The following is a 21,406-nucleotide window of genomic DNA, read 5'->3' as shown; positions in this document are numbered from 1 at the left end:
AAACACTTGAGTGGGAAAAATAAGAGTACGAGGAGATATAGGATTGCTATGATATTGCCCTCCCCATAGCCCTGCTGCAGTGGGGATGGGAGGGAGGTGAGTGGGGAGAAGAGTTTGGAGAACCAAATTTCATTGCAGGCACACTGGGCATTTAAATATCTGTTGGTATTTGTAGACAGCTTTTCCATATTCATGTAAGCAATGTTCTTTACTGGGACCTTTGATGTTGAGATTTTAAGCAACAGAAAAGATGGGATATTGCTTATTGTAATATTTTGGTTAATTTTGTTGGTGATTATGGCATATGATGCTGGAAAGTTACCCAGTAAAAGCAGTGTAGTCATGTTTTCGAACCTGTGATTCCAAAACTAGATATCTTTTGACAGTTATTCCATCTCTCCATCAGTGGGGAATGATTAGTGGGAAAAAATATTTAACAAATTTCTAAATGACGCTGTGTAACCCTCACTATAGGAAAAATAAACATATCCATTGTTATGGAAATAATTATAAAGGGAACAGGCCACAGCTTTCCAGGGACCCCCTCTGTGGCAGGCAGCATTTTCACTTAAACACCTCTTTGCACAGAAGTGAGCTGCAGCCGACCGAAAAATGGACGTATTTTAAGTGGTGTTGAACCTGGTTTGGACAAATCATGGCACTTCTGCAGCTTCTCTGTGCTGATCGCTGCCCCATGAGCTCTTTGACCTCTGGAGAAGGTGGTGAGGGCTCTGCCTCAATGGGAATCAGAGAAGGTGGGGCTCAAAGCACACAGGGCACAGACCCACACCTTGTCTCTGTTCCTTATGAGTGCCTTATGGTACCTAAGAAGGCACAGGAGCTGTGCCCCTGGGCTGCACATGCCCTTGCTCAAACACAGGTTGAAAGGGCTCAGATCCAGCCTCTGGGGAAGGGGCACAGACGCTGCCACCCCAGCACTTATGTTCCTGGGGAGCATCTGCCCAGGACTCAAGTGTTGCAGAAACTCTTAGGTTATTTGTTGTTGGCTGAATGTACTATGGTAAGCTTCCATGTGTGCAGTTTCATGCTGTTCTATCAAACCAGACATTGTCTTTGCACTTTTCATTTGGGTCTGACTACCTGAAGTCTCCCGTGTTCATTCTGCATCTGCCTCCTTCCCTGTGGTGTAAGCAGTACTGCTGAGGATATGGATTTTTGCAGTTCTGATGGGCATTTTTCATCGTCCCTATGTCTCCTTCCCTCAAAGGGCTGTGGTGTTGTTTCCTGCAGAAGGGGAGCACAGGGCAGGAACTCCCCACATTGATCTGTCCTTATTTTGTAAGCAGAGCCCTTGCCACCAGCCTGGGCCCACATGTGTGACATGGCAATAGGGCAGTGTGGCACTTTGCCTTCAGCCTGGCTGGGTTGGGTGCCACAGCCCAGCTCTGTGTAGTCACTGTATTGCTCACCCTGTAAGATGTAGCATGGCTATTGTGTTAGAACACAGAACGTCTTTATCAGACGTGGATAACACACAGTAATGTCCTTAAGGTCAGATAAGCTGCGCTGGACATGTCAGACAGAAATTCAAGATGACAGCATGGAGAATTTGAAGCTACTTAATAAGGACATCCATGCTTTCATAATATCTGTTATCTGTCTCTAACATAAAAATTACTTGTCAGTTTCTCCAAATTATTTCTTGCATTTTAGCTAAGGAATCTTAAATACTGCTTCAGAGGAGCACTTGCATTCAATCACAGTGATTTTGATTTGCTTTTAAAGCTGTTAACATACAGATTTAATTTGCTTGAATTTCATTATATCAAGTTGATTATAGCATTTTCAGATATGGTGGTTTTCTTTTTTTAAATTTGAAGTCATACCTCATTATGATGAAATGAAACAAATTATTTAAGCAATAAACGTATCAAACAGGCAAACGACTTCACTGAGGCTGCAGTAATGACTGATTTCAGCAGCAGGGAGTCAGGTGTGCTAGAGGTTGCATCAGCAGCACTTACAGCACCAGCACTGATCAGCCAGGTGGAACAGACCCTACAAAGCCTATGAGCGTTGTCAGGTTTGCCAGAAATTACTGAGAGAAAGAGACAAAGTGCATTTCTAAGTGTGTGCAGATGTGAAGCTTGGCTAACACAACTGTTTGTAACATTCGTCTGTGGTATTTTCTTGGCAAAGCAAATGAGCATTCAGAAAGCATGACCCTAGCAGATCAGTAGACATGCTAACAACGCTCAAAGGAAGCAACCTTGGAACACTGAAAATATCTCCTAAAAAAGCTCTCTGAGCAGTGTACATGAGTAAATTGGAGTGGGAGAAAAAGGCTTTTTTTTTTTTCCTCTAAATAATTTTCAACATTTAGCTTTTTACTGACTTTTTTTTTCTATAGTTGAATAGAGACTTTTTTGACTCATCCTGTTAAATCTTTATGCAGGTTCCAAGAACATCTAATTCTTTTTCACTGCCGCTTTTCTTGTGGAGAAGTAATTTACATTTTTGTGTATTGACTAAAAAAAGGGAAGTCCAACACTTGAGTTACTTGGCTGCAATTCTCCTGTTACAATACTTTTGTGAATTTTACAGAGATAGGACCCCAGGAAAGCAGGCAGCCTGGCCAGAGCTGTGCAGATCACTCTGGTGGGTTTTAATGGTGTAGCAGTTACCTGCGGTCTGAGATTTATGTTACTTTAAATAAAATCTGACAGTCACTGTGTTTTCTGGTCTATACCTGTTATAATACACCTACACCTGGTGCTGAGTCTGTATGAAGCTAAAATGCTTGGGAAATTTGAAGGTGCAAATTTGAAAGGTTAAATATTTAAAAGAGTAGATATAAATGTACCCTCTGTGAGTGACTGCTTCCTTAACTAGGAATAACTATTCAATATAATAGTTACATTATTATGTTTTTGTAACAGGGGCTTTTTTGAAAAAAAGTACAGATGGTGTCCTATAATTGGATGCTCTTTTCTTGAAGAACTTCTACAGTTTACAGTTAAGGTAATGGTAATGTGCCCTAGAGACCATTTCAGCTCTTCTTTTATCATCATGCTTCATGACACTGGACTCACTAACTGCCAAGCACAGCCCTCAGATGGCATCCAGCTGGACCTAACATTGGGCACACTTTCCTACTGTGTACACAGGAATATCTTTAATTCACAGTATCTGTGCTGGCACTATTGTCAGTACTCAAGCAGATGATGTCATACTGTTTAGCCCTGGCAAATAAATAGAAGATGAAGGAAAATAATATGACATCTTCAACGTGATTACAGAGAACCTCTAAGAGATGTTCTATTAGGAGTATTGAGTTTCCCCTAAGTGGTTACTTCTGTTCTGTTTGTAAAAAATAAGCATTGCATGCTTTCCATTAGCTTCCAATGTTTAATACAATCTCTGTAGCTACTGTTCCTCTCTGCCAACTGTAACTACCAGATACGGTTCCCTTTGTATCTAAGACCTTCAGGGAACTGGACATCTCTGCAGCAGTTCTGTAGGTTCCTGCTTAGACTTTTTTGCCTGATGGAGACTTTGATCTGAGTGACACTTTTCACTTCATGTATTTCACATTTTTAAAGTCTAATTGAATCATTAGCTCATTCTCCTTATTTTCACAACTCTGTGCATTTCAGAGAAGGTTGACTGCTTGTACGTACAGGTTTTTCTATGACAAGTTAAAAAAATTGAAATGCTCTTATTATTTTTGTATTTATTTTAACTGTTATCCCTCAAGTTTATCAATTTAACTTACAGTTGGCTATTCTCTAGTATAGTAGCTGATTGAAATGTAAGACTACTTTGTTTTGTTGCATTTTTTTTTTTTGTCTTTTTTAAAAAGCTTTGCCAATTCACTCTTATATTATTTAGATTTGTTGAATGAATCCCATCTGGTCTGGGTGCCTAGACATGGCAGTCAACACAAGCCAAAGCAAACGTTACCTCATGAAGTGTATCTGCTTAGGTCAGCATCTACATCTAACTTACTCATTATAGCTTTATTTTGGAAGAAGGATTCCATTATTAGGAACAAAATAACATAAAATATCTCTATTGCATATTTAAATTCTGGTACCATTTGAAAATATTGTTTATGTTGGTTTGCTCTTTCTTCGTACGTCTACAGTAGAGCGATACTGCAGGTGGCCTTTTTGTTGTTGTTTTTTTTTTTTCCTTTTTGGAGAGAAAAAAGTGTTTAGAAAATAGGGAAGGAATAGAAACACTGCTATGAGTCCTTCAGAGTCTTTAACGTAAAGAAAGAAAAGTGTTCCAAAATGACTTGCTTACAGCTGTAGAACATGTCACAAAGTAATGCCCACCTTCATTAAATGGGTGAGAAAGAATTCTAATTGTTTTGAAGTTCTTGTGATCAGTCTGCATATGCTTCTAATTGTTTTGAAGTTCTTGTGATCAGTCTGCATATGCTTCATTGTAACGTGATACTAAAGTGCCTCAATTATGATTTGTGTATTTTGGTGCCAGAAGGTTTTTTTCTTATGCTAAATTATTAAGTTCTGTCAGCTGCTGGGCTGTCATATAGAGATACAGTAAATCACATTATATTTTGTCATGGATTACACAGAGCAATAAATTTGGGAACAGAGATCAAAGTAGTTTCACAATCACATCTGAGTGTAGGAGGGGTGTTTAACTTGTAGAAAATCTGATTTAGGTGAAACTGTTGCAGTTCTTGTGTGAATTTGAAATGAATTTGGGTGTCTGGTTGAAAATGAATAAGGTACAAATCCCCAAGAGTTCTCCTGTATTTAGTTCACAAGAGTGAATTCTGACCTACAGCTGCAGGACGAAGAGCAGATAAATAATTAAACATTGGGCATGTTAAGTGTCTCACAGTGTCTTGTTTATGCTTTTAATTGCCTTTATGATTGAGCAATTCTCTTTTTAATTGGGACTTTTCTGGACTTGGGCACACTTAGTCATTGCGACAGTAATGCTTTCTGGCTCCGTGAAGTTGTAGTATTCTTTTTGAATACTTGTTGTACTTAAAACTACAAAAAATAACCTCGCATAATCCTGCTGAGGAACACTGATTGCATCAGATCATAGATTTATTTGGGGATTTTGCCTTACTTTGAATGTTTGTCTTTCCAAAAGTAGAAGCTTGACTTCTGTTGGGCTGTCATCTAAGGACGTAATTGGTAATACCAAGTCTGTCCTTTGCTACCAGTTTTCCTTCTACTTATTAAACCAGATTTTCTCTGGATCCTTTTTTGTAGCCCTTATCTTTTTATAAATTACTTGTTGTTGCTATAAATTTCAATTAAGAACAGCAAAAGCAAATCTAAAACATAAAAGCCACATTCTTACACTTCATAGTCCTTTCAGGAGCCTTCTAGTCTCTTCTTGGTAGAAGTCAAGGAACATAAACTTGGCTCATACCAAACAATAATGTGCATGAGCCTCAGAAATCTCTGTAATTGGATGGAATTTTGTGTTATAAAGCTTGAAACAAACTCAGCTCCTGGATCATCTTCATGCTGTTGCCCTTCATGCTATTGAGTTGTGGAAGAAGCATTAGCTTTGACTTGACCCAACAAAGACATTTAGCAGCCTATCCCATCATGATTGTACTGGGTGTCAGCAGTGTGTGTACCAAAACCACCTGGGCCTGAGTGATCCAAGCTCTTCTGGAAACACCTTTGTGCTGCAGTGGGAGAGAAAGACAGAGTGCACGTGAGCAAGAGCGATGCCTTAGTACCAGAGGTGCCCGGTACTTCTGACGGGTAAAGGCAACTCCTAAAAGTTCACAGAATTCACGTTGGATGCATATTGCATCTGTTAAGGCTCAGGAAAACAAAATGCCATTGCTCTGGATATAATGTCTTAAACCCAATTTAAGTAACCATTTAAATTTAGTTAGACCAGGAGAAAAATATGAAATATTTTAAAATGACAGTTCAGGAATGTATAGAAGTGCAGAGCTGAGGGAAAACTCTTCTTCAGTACCACTAGGTAGGGAGTTTTTCATTCTCAGCATCTTCACTAGGTTTGCTCTTATCTTAAGATGCCGTTTGCATCTTATTTGAATGTTGAGTGAAAGAAGGAATCATGCCGTAACGTAACAGCTATCTGCCTCCGGGCTCCTCTGGCAAAATGTCACAGTACCTCTTCCGATTAAGCTATTGCTGTCTGTCCTGCAAATGCCTGACACATACATCAGTGCTATCTTCTTATAAAGTGTATTTAAGGTACGAAACAATTTCATATGGCAAGACTGAAGTATTAACCTGTTTGTAAAACCTTGTGTTGTATGCAAGGCTTGTGTCTTGGGCCAAATCATGGAGCTGCTTTTAGGTAAGGTGCCAGGCTCACTGCAGCATTGAATAGAAGTTGGTGGTAGTGGAGCTAGGAAATATTTAGATACTTAGTCAACCCAAATACGTATTCACTTAGGTGAAGGTAGTAGTTATGTTCCAGTATAAGGATTGGATAAGTTCAGCATCGCACACCACGCAGTGGGAGTCTCATAGAAGAATTATTGGAAGAGTTAAATAGATATATTTTAATTTCAGTACTTAATTTCAGAATGATTGGAAGTACACCACTGGTTCAAATGAAAGGACTGGAAAGAAGTTTTCCCAAGGCACAGACTGCCCAAGCACTTTTTCAGTAGGCCTCCATTAAGGGCAGAACTGCAGTACACTGCAGAAAGGCAATTCTCCATACACGTAGAGGGTCGAATCTGTTTCTATTCATTCTTTTTCTTCTTCAAATGAGAAGTTCTTAGCACATGAATGAGAGCGCAGTTGGTTTTTTCCCTTAAGATGCATGTTTAAAAAAAAAAAAGAAGAAAAAGATTTATAGACCTACAAAAGTGGAACGTAAAATAGAAAATTAATAGGATTTGTGGGACCGATTGGGATTTCTATCGTTCATTTTGAAAACCCTTGGAGTCATTTGGTACTTGACTAATTCTGTTAACATCATTTTGAATATTGAACTACTTTTAATAGTCTTTTTGGGGGCTCAAATTACATATTTCAACTGGTATTCTGTATTCACTGTTACACAGATATTCAGCTTTCCATTTGTTATCTGACTGGTGGAGAGAGCGATAGAAACAGAAAAGGTTTGGACAAAGGAGGCCATCCACTGTCACTTATGTGCCTCTAAAGGTGCATAAGGAAAATACAAGTTTCAGACTTTGAGGGTGAAATCTTTATGTACAATCAGAATTTAAAAGGCGATCTGCTGATCTCTGAAGTTTAAGCAGACAGTGTACAGTGTTTTAACATCATTTGCTACTTTTAGTCATTATTAAGGTCACTTTCTTTTGACATCTGTCAAATTACACAATCATGAATTTTGGTATGAAGCACAATGCTGTCAAACTAAAAAAAAAAAATATTCCAGAATGTGGAGTGATGTCTTGCTGGTTGGTGTTTTTCTTTTTTTTTTTTTTTAAGGTAAATGGGCCCCATTTACATTAGTTCTTTGATGTTAAATTCTTTGCTGCACATCAGAGAACAGTTGCTTCTTCCCTGGAGCAAATTTTCTTTCTTCTTCTTCCCCCACCCTTTGATTTTTCTTTTTTTCCTCTGGTTTCCTTACAGTTTTATCTAACTAATTATGGAGGATCGGGTTATGTATGGCCATCATTTAGCTAGTTACAGGCATTCTGAGAAATGATTATTCCATAGCTAGTACCCTGAACAGATTCCTTAACTCCACTTCTCTGATAGTGACCATGGGTGTACCTAACAAGAGCTTTCGTTGTGAGATTGTTGTTGTTTTGTATTGCTGAGATTGAAATCATATTGAAACACTACAGAATCCATTGCAAGATTGCAACAGATTAGTGTATAGATGAACAGGATGTCACTGCGTGTCCTCAACTGTTACAGATCTATCTGTGCTTGGGTTGCAGGACTGAGGGTTCATATCAGTTTTGTAGCAAAATAGAAATCCTATTTCTAACTTTCCATCCAGAAATCCCCATTTTGGAGCTGAAAGATTTGCACAGGTTTGTAGCACTCTAAAAACAATAATAATGTATTAACAGCTACATTGCTGATAACCACTCAAGACGTCTAGATGTCAACAGAACGCATTGCCCTCATGTGTGCGCACCGTGCAGTGCCACGGGAGCAGCATCCCTGCACCTCTCCATTAGGCTTCAGCAGGTGCTTGGCTGTAGTGTACTCCGATAAAGCTCTGGTTCCATCGAGTGGAACTGGATCTAAAAGCCTCCTCCTATACATCTTACACCCTAAAAACTGCACGTGAAACTGTGCGTAGGCCATGCCATGGAATGGGTTTGGAATACAGTCACATCGTGGTAGAACCTTTGCTACTTTATTCTTAGTAACGTGGCTCTGTTTTGTGAAAGGCAAAAATGAAAATCAGATGGTGTCAGAATAGCACCCATTAGTTCAGATACCACATCTGTATTTCTAATGCTCTTTTTAATGCTTATGCGAAGTATTTGGTTGAAGTCGGTGCAGTTTTGCTCAGCGACCACAATAGGATGCTTTAAGGCTTCTTATAGAATTATGGTTGGTTTTTAAAACCAATTAACTGTAACCAGGACATAATCTTTTTAATGCAGAAGTCCTCACTCTGTAATATAAAGTAACATCATGTAAAATTGTCGTAATCAGATAATTTTAGCTAAAACGTGTATTAACTGTGAAACTAAACAGAAGTTAATTTTTGAATCGGTGGGATTCCTCCATGGCTTATCCAATTTAAACCTTTTTATTACAAAAAATGGATATTTCTGACAAGTTTTTGCCAAGCATGAATTTCAACAGCTACCTCTCACACACGGAAAACTAGTTTAAGACCATTAACTATATTTGCAGTGCTGCCCATTGCTATAAAAAGAGTTAGACTTTAATGAATACTGGCTGACCCTCCAAGTGTTCACCTTCCAGTTGGATTCTTATTCATTATGTTTCTGAAATAGCATGTAACCTGAAAGCGAGGGAATGCCCTTAAAGTAGAACAGAGGCAGCATGTGCTTTGTGCAATGCCCGAGACGAGCAGCCCAGGAGAAAAGAAGCCCAGGAAACTGCTGCTTGTGTACACCGTGCCTTTTTTAACCTTCTCATTTGTCAAGATAAATGTAATATAAATCCTCAGCTATGCGTATTTACTTTGCTGTAAGTCTTTCCTGATAGAAAAAGTAAGTGAAAAGCCCTTTACTTTTCTGTGTAGCGGTGCTGCATGTGCCCAGGGGTGTAGGTTTATGCTTCCCCAGGCTGCAAAGCAACAGCTGATAGTCTAGAAGTGTGTTAAATGTGGTTTAGTTGCAGGTTTGAAAAAGGGAAATGTTCTGTATTTCTGCAGTAAGAGAACACAATGGAAAAGTGTTTGTGAGCATCGCCATAAATTAGACCTTTTCAGCCGACCACTGGGATGCAAGTTAGAGAATCTGCCTTCTGCAGAGCACTGCGGTGCCATCTGTGCAGTTTGTGATGGTGCAGGAGCTGCACAGTGTTATGGATCAGGAGAGAAAGGCTGCAGTCAGCAATGGCCGTAGGGGCTGGGTGGCTGGTTTTAGACAGCTATGGCTGATCTAAGTGCGTGTTTGCTATCTCCAGGGGAGTTTTGGTACCTCCGGAAATCAATCTCCTCAAATAAGGATGCAAGTAAGTGCAAGAGTTTGTTGTTGGCTTGGAGACAGCTTATAGGTATTCTGCAGATTGGAAGTTGTTGAAGCCATTGCAAGATAAAATGTTGTAATTGCATTTAGATGAACATGTAGGATCTACTTTGTCTTAAGATAGGAATAAAACACTGAAATTCAGCATCTCTTTTCGATCCCCTCTGTCATGTCTGTCTCAGGTTGTCCTGGTTCTGTGCAGTAAGAACAAAGGAGTTCTGCCTTGTTTATGAAAGTTATAGGTTTGTTTTAGTTCTTTACTGGGATTTCTTCAGGAGGTTTTTGAGCTGCTTCTGTGAAAGATGAAGACTTTTACCCCAGGCATGTTGAGAGAGAGCAGCTGCAATGTGATCTGTGCAGTGCCTTGCTGGCTGGTAGCTCTGCCTTTCTGGGAGTAGCAGAAATTTAATCTATTAGTGACTTTTTTTTTTTTTTCCCTAAACTGGCACTTTCAGTCACTTTACACTTTACCCACACTGCACATCATAATCTGGATGACAGTACAGTGGAAGGAGTTAACGTGGGTGAGCCTGAGCACAATGAGAAGTGTAGCACAGAGCTGACACAGCTCCTTCTGTGTTACTGCTCTCCTTATCATGCACCCCTCCAAATACCCAGGCAGTGCTTGTGGCTCACTTTCCATGACAGATGTAAAAAAGGTGGAATTTAATTTGTCTGATGCTCCAGAATTCTTATGTATGTTGTTTTAAACCAATATGTAGAGCCATTTTTTCTATTTATAACAAAAAAAAATGTGTTCTTGAAATACTTAATAATTGATTTTGATTAACTTTTTTAGTATACTTTTTTAGTCTATTTTTTTAGTACCGACTAACACATGAAATATGGAGGTCTCCATATGTTTCATAATCTCAGAATTTGAAGGGATTCGAGACCTGAAATTGCAGCATTGTGTAAACTCGAAGATTATGTCTAACTGGCTGTAACATACTTACACTAAGCTGCACCACGGAGCTGCATGATGCAGAGGATCTGAGCCTTGTCATGCTCTCCTGTAGTGCTTTGCAAGCACGGTCTGCGATTTTAAGCCCCTACATTTATAGTCCACTAAAATCAATATGACCGTTTACTCGACCGAAGGGCCTCGTGCTTGCAGAACCCGAGTTCAGCCTTGCAGCTGGACCAACCCACACAGGGCTCAGAGGCTTTGGGGCCCTTTGGCTGCTGGGGTCCCCAACCCGTGGGGCTGGCACATGAAACAGAGGGGACAGATCAAAGATGGGAACACGAGGTCACATTGATTTTTGAAAACTTAATCAGCTTAAATTTGCTTCAGAACTCCACTTCGTAATATTCCGTCCCCTAAGAAGATGTTTTTCTTAGATGCGTGTCCTCAAATTGTAGAGCCAAGAACATGAGAGTGCCGAGGAGTTCATCGTAGGGCAGCGATGTGATGCTGGTGTCAGTGTGGTGCAGTGGGACCTTAGAAGAGAAACGGGAATCAGAGCTGTGTCCTGAAATTAAACTGAAAATATGTTTTAATTATTATTATCTAATTACTGTGCAAAATAAAATATTTTAAGGAAAACCTCACGATCTATTTTCCCCCAGAAGAAAGGAAGCATATCCTTACTGGGCACCACCATGCCTTGTATTTGGTGGATTTTATTCTTTATCTTTGAGATATGAAAGAAAAGCCAGGAGCAGGAAGGAGCTGTGGTCAGGAGAGCCCACTTGGCTCCACTGCCCCTCGGGCTGACGTGCAGTTTGATCGCAGCCAGTAACAAAGCAGGGGTGTGGGAGTGGGTAAAAGGAAGCTGCAACGTCAGGCTGCCCCACAAAGCCATTCTGTTGGTGTTGTACCCCTCCACAGCCTGTGCTGGAGCTTGGGACTTTTTCCTTCCCTTTTTCCTTGCCTTTTTCCTTCCCTTAGAGTTGAATCACCCCAATAAACCGGTGGCTGTGTTCCTTCCTCCTTTGCCACATGAACGCGCGCTCTTCTCTCTCTCTCCTTTTTTTCTTTAATCCTCAGAACTCTTTATGTTTTTCTAATAATTGGCAGCAGAGGTACAATTTCTCCCCTCTTTCAAGCGATGAATAGTTGGCCCCAGATCAAAGGCGAGCCCTCGCGGTTTGCTGGCTGCCGCAGAAGGGTGTGGGGCTGGCGCGGGTCCCAGCCCGGTGATGGGCACGGCGGCTCGGTGCCCGGGGGGGCTGCAGGCAGCGTGCTGCTCACCCCAGCTCATCGGGTGCCTCTGTGTGTGTGTTTCAGGCCAACAGCCGGCTGAAGCAGATGGAGAAGGAATGCAGCCAGAAGCTGGCCAAGTCCTCGCAGGTAAGTGACGAGAAGACAGGAACTTCCCATGAGTTCATTGGATTTGGAGGCCTGATGAAACGTGTAATTACTTCTGCTCTTAAGCGTAGGTCTTTATGATCAAGAGAAGCTGTAACCGTTTCCCAAATCAAACGTACACGGTCTTCCTTACAGATTTTAACCTTACGAAAAAGACAGGACATTCAGCTGACTAGAAAATATGGTGGTGGTTTGATTTTTATTTTTATTTTTTGAGTTTTCTTCTTTTCCATCTTCTGAAGACCTCCAGAGGATTGAGCCCTCCATCTGGGCAATGCAGCCCCAGCAGCAGCCCCTGTAAGCAGCTCAGCCCATGGAGCCCAGAGCCCTGCAGACACCAGAGCCGTGTCTCGTGTCACCAGGTGGGCCTTTCCCATGTGGCCCATGGCAGGGCTGCAGTTCCAGAAGGGCATTCTGCTCATTAGTATTGCTCCTACCCAATTTTTATGCTAAGGGTGATGAGGCACTGGCACAAGCTCCACAGAGGGGTGGTGGTGCCCCATCCCTGGAGACACTCAGGTCAGGCTGGATGGGCTCTAAGCACCTGATAGAGCTGTGTGTGTCCCTGTTCATGGCAGAGCAGTTGGACCAGACGGCCTTCCAACTCAAATGATTCTATGAATCTAATTCAGCATTTTTGCCCAGAATAACATTTGGAAGATTGCAGTATCCTGAAAGCAAACTGTTTTTACGTTGGGTTTTTTATTCTTTAGAGCAGTCTTTAGAACATGGAAGGTGAAAATGTGTGCTGAATTTGCATACGTGCTTCAAAAATGTAAGACAAGATGATTTCTAAATACTTCAGCTTTCAGTCTGATTGACAGGTAGCACTGAACTGTGCAAGATGATGGAGATGCAATCAGGAGTTAATCTTTTAATAATAAGAAAATTGCCACAAGGATTTACATGGAGGTGTCATTCTTCTCATTCCTCCCAACCTCAGCACAGTGCCTTCTTGTTACTTTCAAAGGCGTTTTCAGCAGTAGCAATAATAGTCTAGTACACTATTAAAATCAATAAAAGCACTATCAAGAAGAGTTTAGAACCCTCCAAACTAGGCAGAGGAGATCAGTGACACAGTGAGAAGAAACTGCGAACTCTAAAGTTTGCAAAACACACCAACATTTTTAAAGCTCTTGATTTCTACTTTCCAGCTACCTTTGGTAAAGCTTCAGAAAGAATAAGACTTGAAATTATAAGAAAACAAACAAACACAGAAAACTTGTGAAACCCAAAAAGTAACATCATGCATGTCAGACCTTAAGGAAGAGATTCTTTTCATTGCTAACTCTGTTTTACCTCTTGTTTGTCATTTTCATACCATTGTCAGCCTCTCTGTGCCAGACACGCTGTCAGAACAAAAGTGGGTCTTGGTCCATTTGTTAAAGACAGATAGACTAATTCAAGCATATCTCAAATTTAAACAAGGGGCAAGAGAAATGGCTTTAATTGTTACAGTGGGAACACCTAGGTTGCATAGTGCAAAGCAATAAATATCTAGTCTAAATGTCATAAAAAATGTTGTCAGACTTAAATTCATTGGCCTGTAGAATAGTCTCAGAATGGAAAAATTGGAGATGTGTTTTTTTTAAGGTAGGCATTGCTTTAGCTAACACACTGTTCTCTTTATTGGGGAGAGATGGACCCAGCAACCAGACCTGGCATTCCTCTGTGCTTTCTGGGGCAGACACAACACATACATCATATGTCAGGGCTATTTGGCACAATAAAGAAGTTTTACCCTAATGTCTGATTTTCTTTACTTTTGTGGGTTTGAATCAAGTCCCTAAAGTTTCTTGAACATAGTCTTTTTCTTGCTCAGTATTAATAATAGGTCAATTGCAACTTTTCTTGTGGTCGCGTTGCTGACAACATCCATCTGATCTTATGCTCTGTGGCCTCTTGGAGCATTCACTTTTAACACCCACAGAGAGAAGATATTTCAAGAAATTTCCTCTGAAGTTTATGCAAAGTAAACAGATTTTTTCTCTGAAAAGTACTGCACAAAGCAGATCTTTCTCCATCAATTCATGCTAAAATTCCCTAGCATGCATTTCAGAATTCCTATGCTTGTCCAGCGTCTTAACCCGGTAAAAACTTTAAATTTCACTTCTGTTATCTTAATGGGTTATTTTCTCTTTTTTTTTTCAAAGTGACAAAACACACATAAAATAAATAAGCTTTCCTGCCTTCTAGAGTTTTTTTTAATCTTAATAATTTGTATGGCCCATCTCTTTCTCCCACTTTCTCGCTGTTACGCACCTAGCCAAATTCTGTCGTGTAAATGATGATCAAAACTGCAAAACAGCTGAATTCTGCCTAAAGAGGTGTAAAGGATTTCAGCATCCAAGTAATCCCTAAGCTTTGTCCCACTGATCTCATTAAGAGCAAATAACATTCCTTTTGAATGGTGTATTATCCTTTTTTAAATATAGATTTGATTTTAAGAAAAGAAATCTGGAATCAGAGAATCATAGAATCCTTGGAGTTGGAAGGGACTTATAAAGGCCATCTAGTTCAACTCCCCTCCATAGCTAAATCAGGCTGCCCAGAGCCTGTCCAGCCTCACCTTGAAAGTCTCCAGGGATGGGGCACCACCGTATCCCTGGGCAACCTGTGCCAGTGCCTCACCGCCCTCACTGTAAAAGACTTTTACCGTATATCTAGCCTAAATCTGGGAAGTAGCCATACAGGTTTTATTCTGAATCTGCTTTGTTCTGTAGGGTCTTCAGGGCCATTAAAACATAGAGAAATAAATTCAGAGTAAGGTTTTAAGTCCTTTTCCCCAGTGGTTCTAGTACCATCACTTGTAGAGTATTACTAATTGCATCAGCCTTATCCCATTAGAAGTTGTTTTGCAACAGCATTTTTCTTCTAAAATAAGTGACATTAGTATAGTTCAGTGCTCTGTGGCGATGAGGAGCATTGCAAGCACATCTGAGTGTTCGGTGTCCCCTCCCTGGCTGCCTGCATTGGAGATGTTCTCAGCTCCAGCAGTTGAACCTTGAGCCTGGATATGTACATTAAAGTCAGTGGCTCTCCCGTGTGGTGCGGTGATGACTTCCATGTCAGCATAACATTCTGTAACTAAGCCTGAAGGATCTGATGTAGTTATGACATTCTACAGCGATTTTAAAATATATATATACAATGAACAAAGTACATTTCGACAAATCAGGAGTGAATCATGTTCAAGGCCTACTGCAAGGTTCTGGGCGTTCCATCAGGCCCCACTGCACTGCCAAGCAGAGCGCGTTCCTTTCAGCAGCTCTGAAATGTCACCATTAAGTTCAGCATTTCATCCCAGTAGGTGAACGTGGGTGATGTGGAGCTGGAAGGTATCGCTGTAGGAAACCAACACAGCCATCTTTCTGTGAATTCGTAATGCTCATTTCAGGGCAGTGGAAAACTGGAAACATCCTATATTTTGAAGATCACAGATGTGCTTTGTTCTCATGAGTAAATATTTTGGAATGTCGTAGTGGAAAGCTCTTCCAAATACTTTGTGTGCAGCAATTTTTGTTATTTGTAGCCTCACTATCTTCCTTTTCTCTGTATGAAATTTCCTGCTTGCCAGTGTGCAATATGTTAATGGAGAATATTTGATTTGCGCAGCAGTTTGCCAATGCCATGCTTTTACCAAGCATAAAAACATGCAAAGTACGTACCTGTTACTGAAGAGAGATTTAGCATGCTGTTTTCTTTTTAGATCATAGCTGAACTTAAGACAACCATTTCCTCTCTGACAGAAGAGAACAGCCGGCAGCAGCTCGCTGCAGAACAGCGGCTCCAGGAAGTTGTACAACAGTTTGAAGATAAGAAGCAGCAGCTGATTACAGATAATAACAGAGCAATCAAGGTAATCTGGGGATTTTAGTCACTGATGGACTAGCTGGGTTGGTGTAATTAAAAGTTCTGCAGTGGGCAGATGAATGCAGGTATCGTTCCTGCTCGCACGGCACTCACTGATTCCATTCAGTGGACTTTGGCTTTGATGAGTGGGGTGACTCAGTCTCTGCTTCTGGCTGATCATCTGCCTGCATCAGAAGTTGGGGTTTGGCAAATCTAACCCATCCACTTCAGTCAAATGCTTGAAGCATTGCTTTTCTCTTTCTTCTAATGTTGACTCGGGTATTGTAACGCATTTTCAGCTATGGTGCCTCACACCAGCTTCCATTTGGTTTTCACGAGGCGATGGCAGCATTCATGGTTAAGGACACCATGAAGGAAAGCATGTTCTTAGTTCCACTGGGAGCTATATGCAAAGTCTCTGCCAACTATGAGGGGAATCAAGTGTTTTTATTATTGTTATTAACATTTCTGCATACTTTGTTTTGCATCAGAGTTGCGTTCTTAGGCCTGTTACAAGCTTCTTTAAAAGAAGCCTTAAGAGACTGCTGGTGTGAGTGTCCGCCCTGTGTTCCTTGCTGCTCGCGCACCTTGCCTGCAATCAGCTGCAGAGGACCCTTTTTAAACATTTTTCCTCTCAGAATAGTAAAGAGCAATGGAAATTCTTTGAAACGATGCAATCTGCTGGGGCTGACAGCTGATTGTGGAGGAGGAGGAAATTCTACATTTACTTGTACCAAACAAAGAATTACGTTGTTAAATCTAGGAACTCATGAAAAAGCTATGTCCTACAGTTCTTCTAACTTCTTGTGCTGAAATGAAATGGTGGGAATTTTACATGTTGGAACTGTTGTTCACTTAAGGTACAATTAATGTTGTCCTCTAAATTTGAGTGATTTGCATAACGAAATGAGGTTGACATTACTATTTCATTATCTGGAGAGTGTTCTTTTTCCTTTTCTCGTGAATCACTTGATACTTTTCTCTCAAGGAAAACGTGTGCCTTTATTTGTGTGTGTTTCTTGAGGAGCAGAGTTTCTTTCCGATCATTCTTTAGTTTCTTCTGTCAAAGGCATAAATGTGTAAATGTTAGCTGTAATATTTTATCCAAGTTCAATCAGTGGAGGTAGGTTTTATTTTGTCTGGGATCTGCAGATAGAATGTTGTTATTTTGGAGTACAGTTGGGATGATGCTACTTAGGAAAACCCGTTCTTAGTTCTCCAGCATTCCAGTGGCCACTGTGACAGTGGAGGATCCTTCTGCATAGTCAGGAATATACTGAGAGTCACCAGTTGTCATGCATTCTACCTTCTGAAGTTATAGTTTGGAAAAACATGTTTGAGGTTGTGTGCCAGCTTTTCTTCACACCTGGTGCACGTGCTACTGTTGGATTTATAGATTCACTGAAGTTACCTTTAATGGAAGCAATTCAGCTGTTAGTAAAGCAGCTTTTGGGTGCTTATGGTTATGGATTCTTTGAAATCCTTCTCCATGTAAATGTGTCTTCAGCCACTATAGACTTAATTTAGACATCACGACTCAAAATATAATGAAATACATAAAACCAAAGGGGAATTCTGCACACTGTTTCTGAGCAGTGTCCTGGTGAATTTTTAGCCCCGGTGCTGTGTTTTCTAAGATTTGGTCAACTTGGGAAAGAAATTGCAGGAGATGTTATACCTGGAGACCTGGAACTTTTGTTTAGTATCACTAAGGTTACGCCTGAAAAAAAATTTTCCTTTGAAACCACTGATTTATTGGAAATGAACTGAAAGCCAGATATCTGAGCAGAAAATTCTCAGGAAGATGAACTGCTGCATATACTTCTACAAGAGTATAGAGATGTTTTTAATATTCAATCGCTTTGTGTTTTTAAGAACCACACATACTTTCTAGACAAGCATATGCAGAAATACTTTGCTTTTTATTAGCCTGGGACAAAAAAATTGTTCCTGGTGAAGTGGAATCCTAGATGTACTGGGGATAGGGAAAGGCATCTATCCCAGGGTAAGCTGAAGACCACGAGAGTTGATTGAAGAAACATTCTAAAGACAAGGCAGTTCTTAATATGTTATAAGCCTTTTAGAGGACTTAATATAAGCTATTGAAAAGACTATCATTGAAAAACAGGCAATTGCTAAATATAACATTGATTTAAACTAACATTGAGGAACAGATTGCAATATCCTTTACATGGTATTGGGTGACTTCCTGTAAGGCCTTCCACTTATTATTCTTTTCAAAGGGAGAAATGTATTTTTACAGAAACCAACTGGCTCTCAGAGAAGTTCCACGTTTAGTCAGTAAAGTGATATCCAGATGTGGATGCCATAGTACATGATTTTGATGTTAATGCAAATTCCTGACTCTTTTCTAGTTTTCTAAGTCCTTATTATTTCATGATTGTATCCATCTCCTCGGTCTTGACTTTTTTTTAATAGTATCTTAAGCATCAGCAAAAAAGAATAAAAGAAACTTAAGACCATTTTGCTTCTTTTGACAACCTAAAAACCCAATCTGAGCAACCCTTTTAGTCTTCAGATGGCCTCAATTTGGGTCAGTTTGAGACATCCTTAAAGTACTTGGCATTCTGTATTGCACTGTGATTTGTCTGGCCTAGGGCAAGCCAAGCCTCGTGCTGTCAGAGTCATAGAATCAGGGTAAAAGCTTGGCTGGTGAACTTCCTTTCTTGTGGCTTAGGAGGTATCCACTTCAGATACCACCAAATTGCAACATCCAGCAGCGAACATCCAAGTTGCAGTGATCTGACACAGCGCTGAGCAACGAGGTGGCTGCTGTTGCTGCCTCCTTGCTGCTGGTGAATGTGAGCCTGCTGGGATTACGACAGCACTGGCACAGGGGATGGCCCCAGAAGCACAGCTCCGTGCTGTGCAGATCTCTGGGCTTTGAACTTTCCAGGACTTGCACTCCGTGGAGCACAGCACAAGGGCTCTGCAGTGGGCCTGGCATGGGGCAAAGCCAGCCAAGCTCACCTGGTCTCGGTGCCATGCCGCTCCCCTAATGTGCTTACACTTCAAAGATTAGGAACCATTGGCTTAGACCACAGGATTAGTTGAGAGCACAATTATATTAATGCCCTGCAGATGGTTGGAAAAGCTTCTTAAGTTGCAATGTCTGTTAACCTATTTGTGATGCTTTATACTGGGATTTTGGAAGGTTTTGGATGCTGAACTCTTGAGAATGTCTATGCAGGAGCTCTGTTGGTGATGTAAGTGCTGTGTAAACTTATTAAGGCTAAATTTAAACTAGCTGTCTTATGTCCTGATAGCAATCTAGCCACAGCAGCCCAGAGCTCAGCACTGTCAAATGGTCAGAACATTTACCTAACTGTTCTGATGCTTTTGGCAGTGGTTACTGCCTGGATTCAGCTCTGGCATGAAGCTGATTGCATTGTAGAGGTACCTGGAGGTGATTTATGAAACCCTAGCCTTTTCTTTTTTTTCTTTTTTTTTTAAATGAAATTCTTTTGGATTCTGGGATTGAAAGTGCTACAGAAGAGCAAAACAGTCAGAATGTTTTAATGCAGAAGTAGATGGCCAAGTGGGGACTCCACATCAAAAAGCAGATTGTAGAAAGAAATGGATGATGGAGAGCACGCAGCGACAAACCCACAACAGAAAAGGAAGAGAATGATGCTTTTTTTGCCAGAAGAACCACATTTGTTATTTGGCTCTTATTACTGATTTTAGGATTCTGTTATATCCCCTGAATTAACACCAAAATTTCATTAGCAAAACATGTTTTGAAGATGATATATTTCAACACTTTGTGTGTCGGCCAAATCGTGATCGGATTAATTCCGTTAATAAATAGAACTTAAAAGATTTCTAGGAAGGAATGCCACATAATAACATTCCTCTTCATGTGAAAAAGTTTGAAACAGTTGTTTTTCTTCATTATGTTTTAAGAGGTTGAGGGGAAAAAAATCAGAAGTGTGATTTATAACCATAGCAGCACAAAGGAGAAAACTTTGGTTTTTAACTTGTCCTGACTAATGTGGGCGTTGAGTACTCTCAACAGCATCATGTATGTGTTAGATGCTGTCCTATCTTGGAGCAAGAAAATAATTTCCTCCATGCAAACACTAGGCTGAGGCTTTATCAGCACAGTGATGTTTCTCAATGGAGCTATCAGAAAATACTGACAGCTGTGGCTGGCCTTGTGTGAGGTACCTGCTTGGTAATCCCCCTTCCCTTTCACCTTTGGTTCCAGCTGAAAGTAAAGCAAATACTTTTAAGCCTTGGGTTGTTTAAAGCATTCAGAACATTTCTTCAGGGGCACCTGATATCTTTGTTTCCAAAAAGTGGTTGTCAAAATATACTGGTGGTGTTTACAAACCTCTCTGAAATGCAGTATATTAGAGAAACAATGTTTTTGAAAATGTTGTGAATAAACTCCTTTTAGCTGTGTTTTATTATCGGCCATGTTTATTAGCAAATTCCGCTTGTAATTACAAATAATATTTGGTGTTAAAAGAAAAAGTGTGTCAGAACTATGGGAACATGAGCTGAGTGATGGGAGTCCTGCAGAAGTATTTAGCCTGTTGTCCTCAAAGTACCTTTTGGCACACTAGAATTACTTTGTATTTCCCAATGATGTTTTTAATAAGAAAAAATTGCAATTTCTTGGTTTTAAAGTCCCAGGCAAAGCCAGCTATCAGTGTTTTAGATGTCTTATTAATGGAGGGAGAAGATGCATCAGAGAGCAGGCGACCTAAATCGACCTGATTTACTGCACAGAAAAGAAGCATTTTTGGTTCTGTCTTAGAAATGAGACACCGCAGTGTAGAGCCTTTGCTCCATCCGGGGCTGTGGCTGAGCTGCAAATTACCTCCAGCTCCTGAGCTCCGGGCACGAGGTGCATCCATCCCTTCTGCGAGAAGTTTCAGGATCCAAGAAGTAACAGGGTTAGTGTTGGGGTAGGGTCCAAGCAGTACCAGAACTGCAGTGCTGCGTGGTTGGAGTGGTCCTCGGCAATGAGCTAGCCCAGTGTGAAACCACATGTAACGGTGCACTTGCACTCTGGTCAGACCCCTTCGAGAGCTGGGCCAGTTCCGTTCTTTACTTTTTTGTTAAAGCTTCTGACAAGTTTCCAAGCTGTGGCAAATCAAGGGGGAACAATTTACATGTTCAGCATTTTCTTGGTGCACACAGCAGAAGGACTGTACTGGCGAGCTGCTCAGAAGGTCCTGGCCATGTGTAACTGATGGCACTGGGAGCACTAATAGGAAAAAAAAGCCCTGAAAGCTAACAACTAAACCCTAAAACTTATGCTAACGTGAGGATGTATTATTTCAGTGACTTTTTGTCAGTGGGTCTTGACTTGCTCTCTCCTCCACCTTGCACTGGTGCAATAATGCTAGCTGTTATAATGTAGATTGCTGTTGAATGGCTGCAAGAGGAACTTCAGCCAACAAGATGCATTATTTTTTAGTAGATCTTTTTGTAATATTTATCTTAACTTCTATGATTTTTTTTAACGTATCAATGCCTGTAAAAAGGAGATGAGCATTTCACTGTTGAAACTGACGCTGGCTCATGTCTTTCAAGACATCTGGTCAGAACCTGCATTGCAGTTTGGGGTGGTTTGGTGACCATGGACATGCCAAATG

The 21,406-nt window shown here is 40.6% G+C and overlaps 1 protein-coding gene across 5 annotated transcripts in view; it reads left to right on the top strand.

Annotated features, from left to right (window-relative positions):
• Positions 1-21,406, top strand: part of CEP112 (centrosomal protein 112) — a 149,598-nt gene that overhangs the window by 95,399 nt on the left and 32,793 nt on the right. For 2 of the 5 annotated variants that reach the window (XR_002443853.1, XR_002443854.1), the window contains exons 22-23: positions 11,844-11,906; positions 15,674-15,783. Coding sequence is in view for 2 of the 5 variants with exons in the window: in XM_021414851.1 (XP_021270526.1) it covers positions 11,844-11,906; positions 12,167-12,349 (246 nt within the window). In the remaining 3 variants the exon portion in view is untranslated. Of the gene's footprint in view, positions 1-11,843; positions 11,907-12,166; positions 12,410-15,633; positions 15,784-21,406 lie in introns of those variants that run through there. The other 3 variants (XR_002443852.1, XM_021414850.1, XM_021414851.1) reach the window with 2 other exon arrangements.

The sequence above is a fragment of the Numida meleagris genome, chromosome 17, assembly GCF_002078875.1.
Source record: "Numida meleagris isolate 19003 breed g44 Domestic line chromosome 17, NumMel1.0, whole genome shotgun sequence".
Taxonomy (NCBI): Eukaryota; Metazoa; Chordata; class Aves; order Galliformes; family Numididae; genus Numida; species Numida meleagris.
This window is presented reverse-complemented; position numbering and strand designations above follow the sequence as displayed.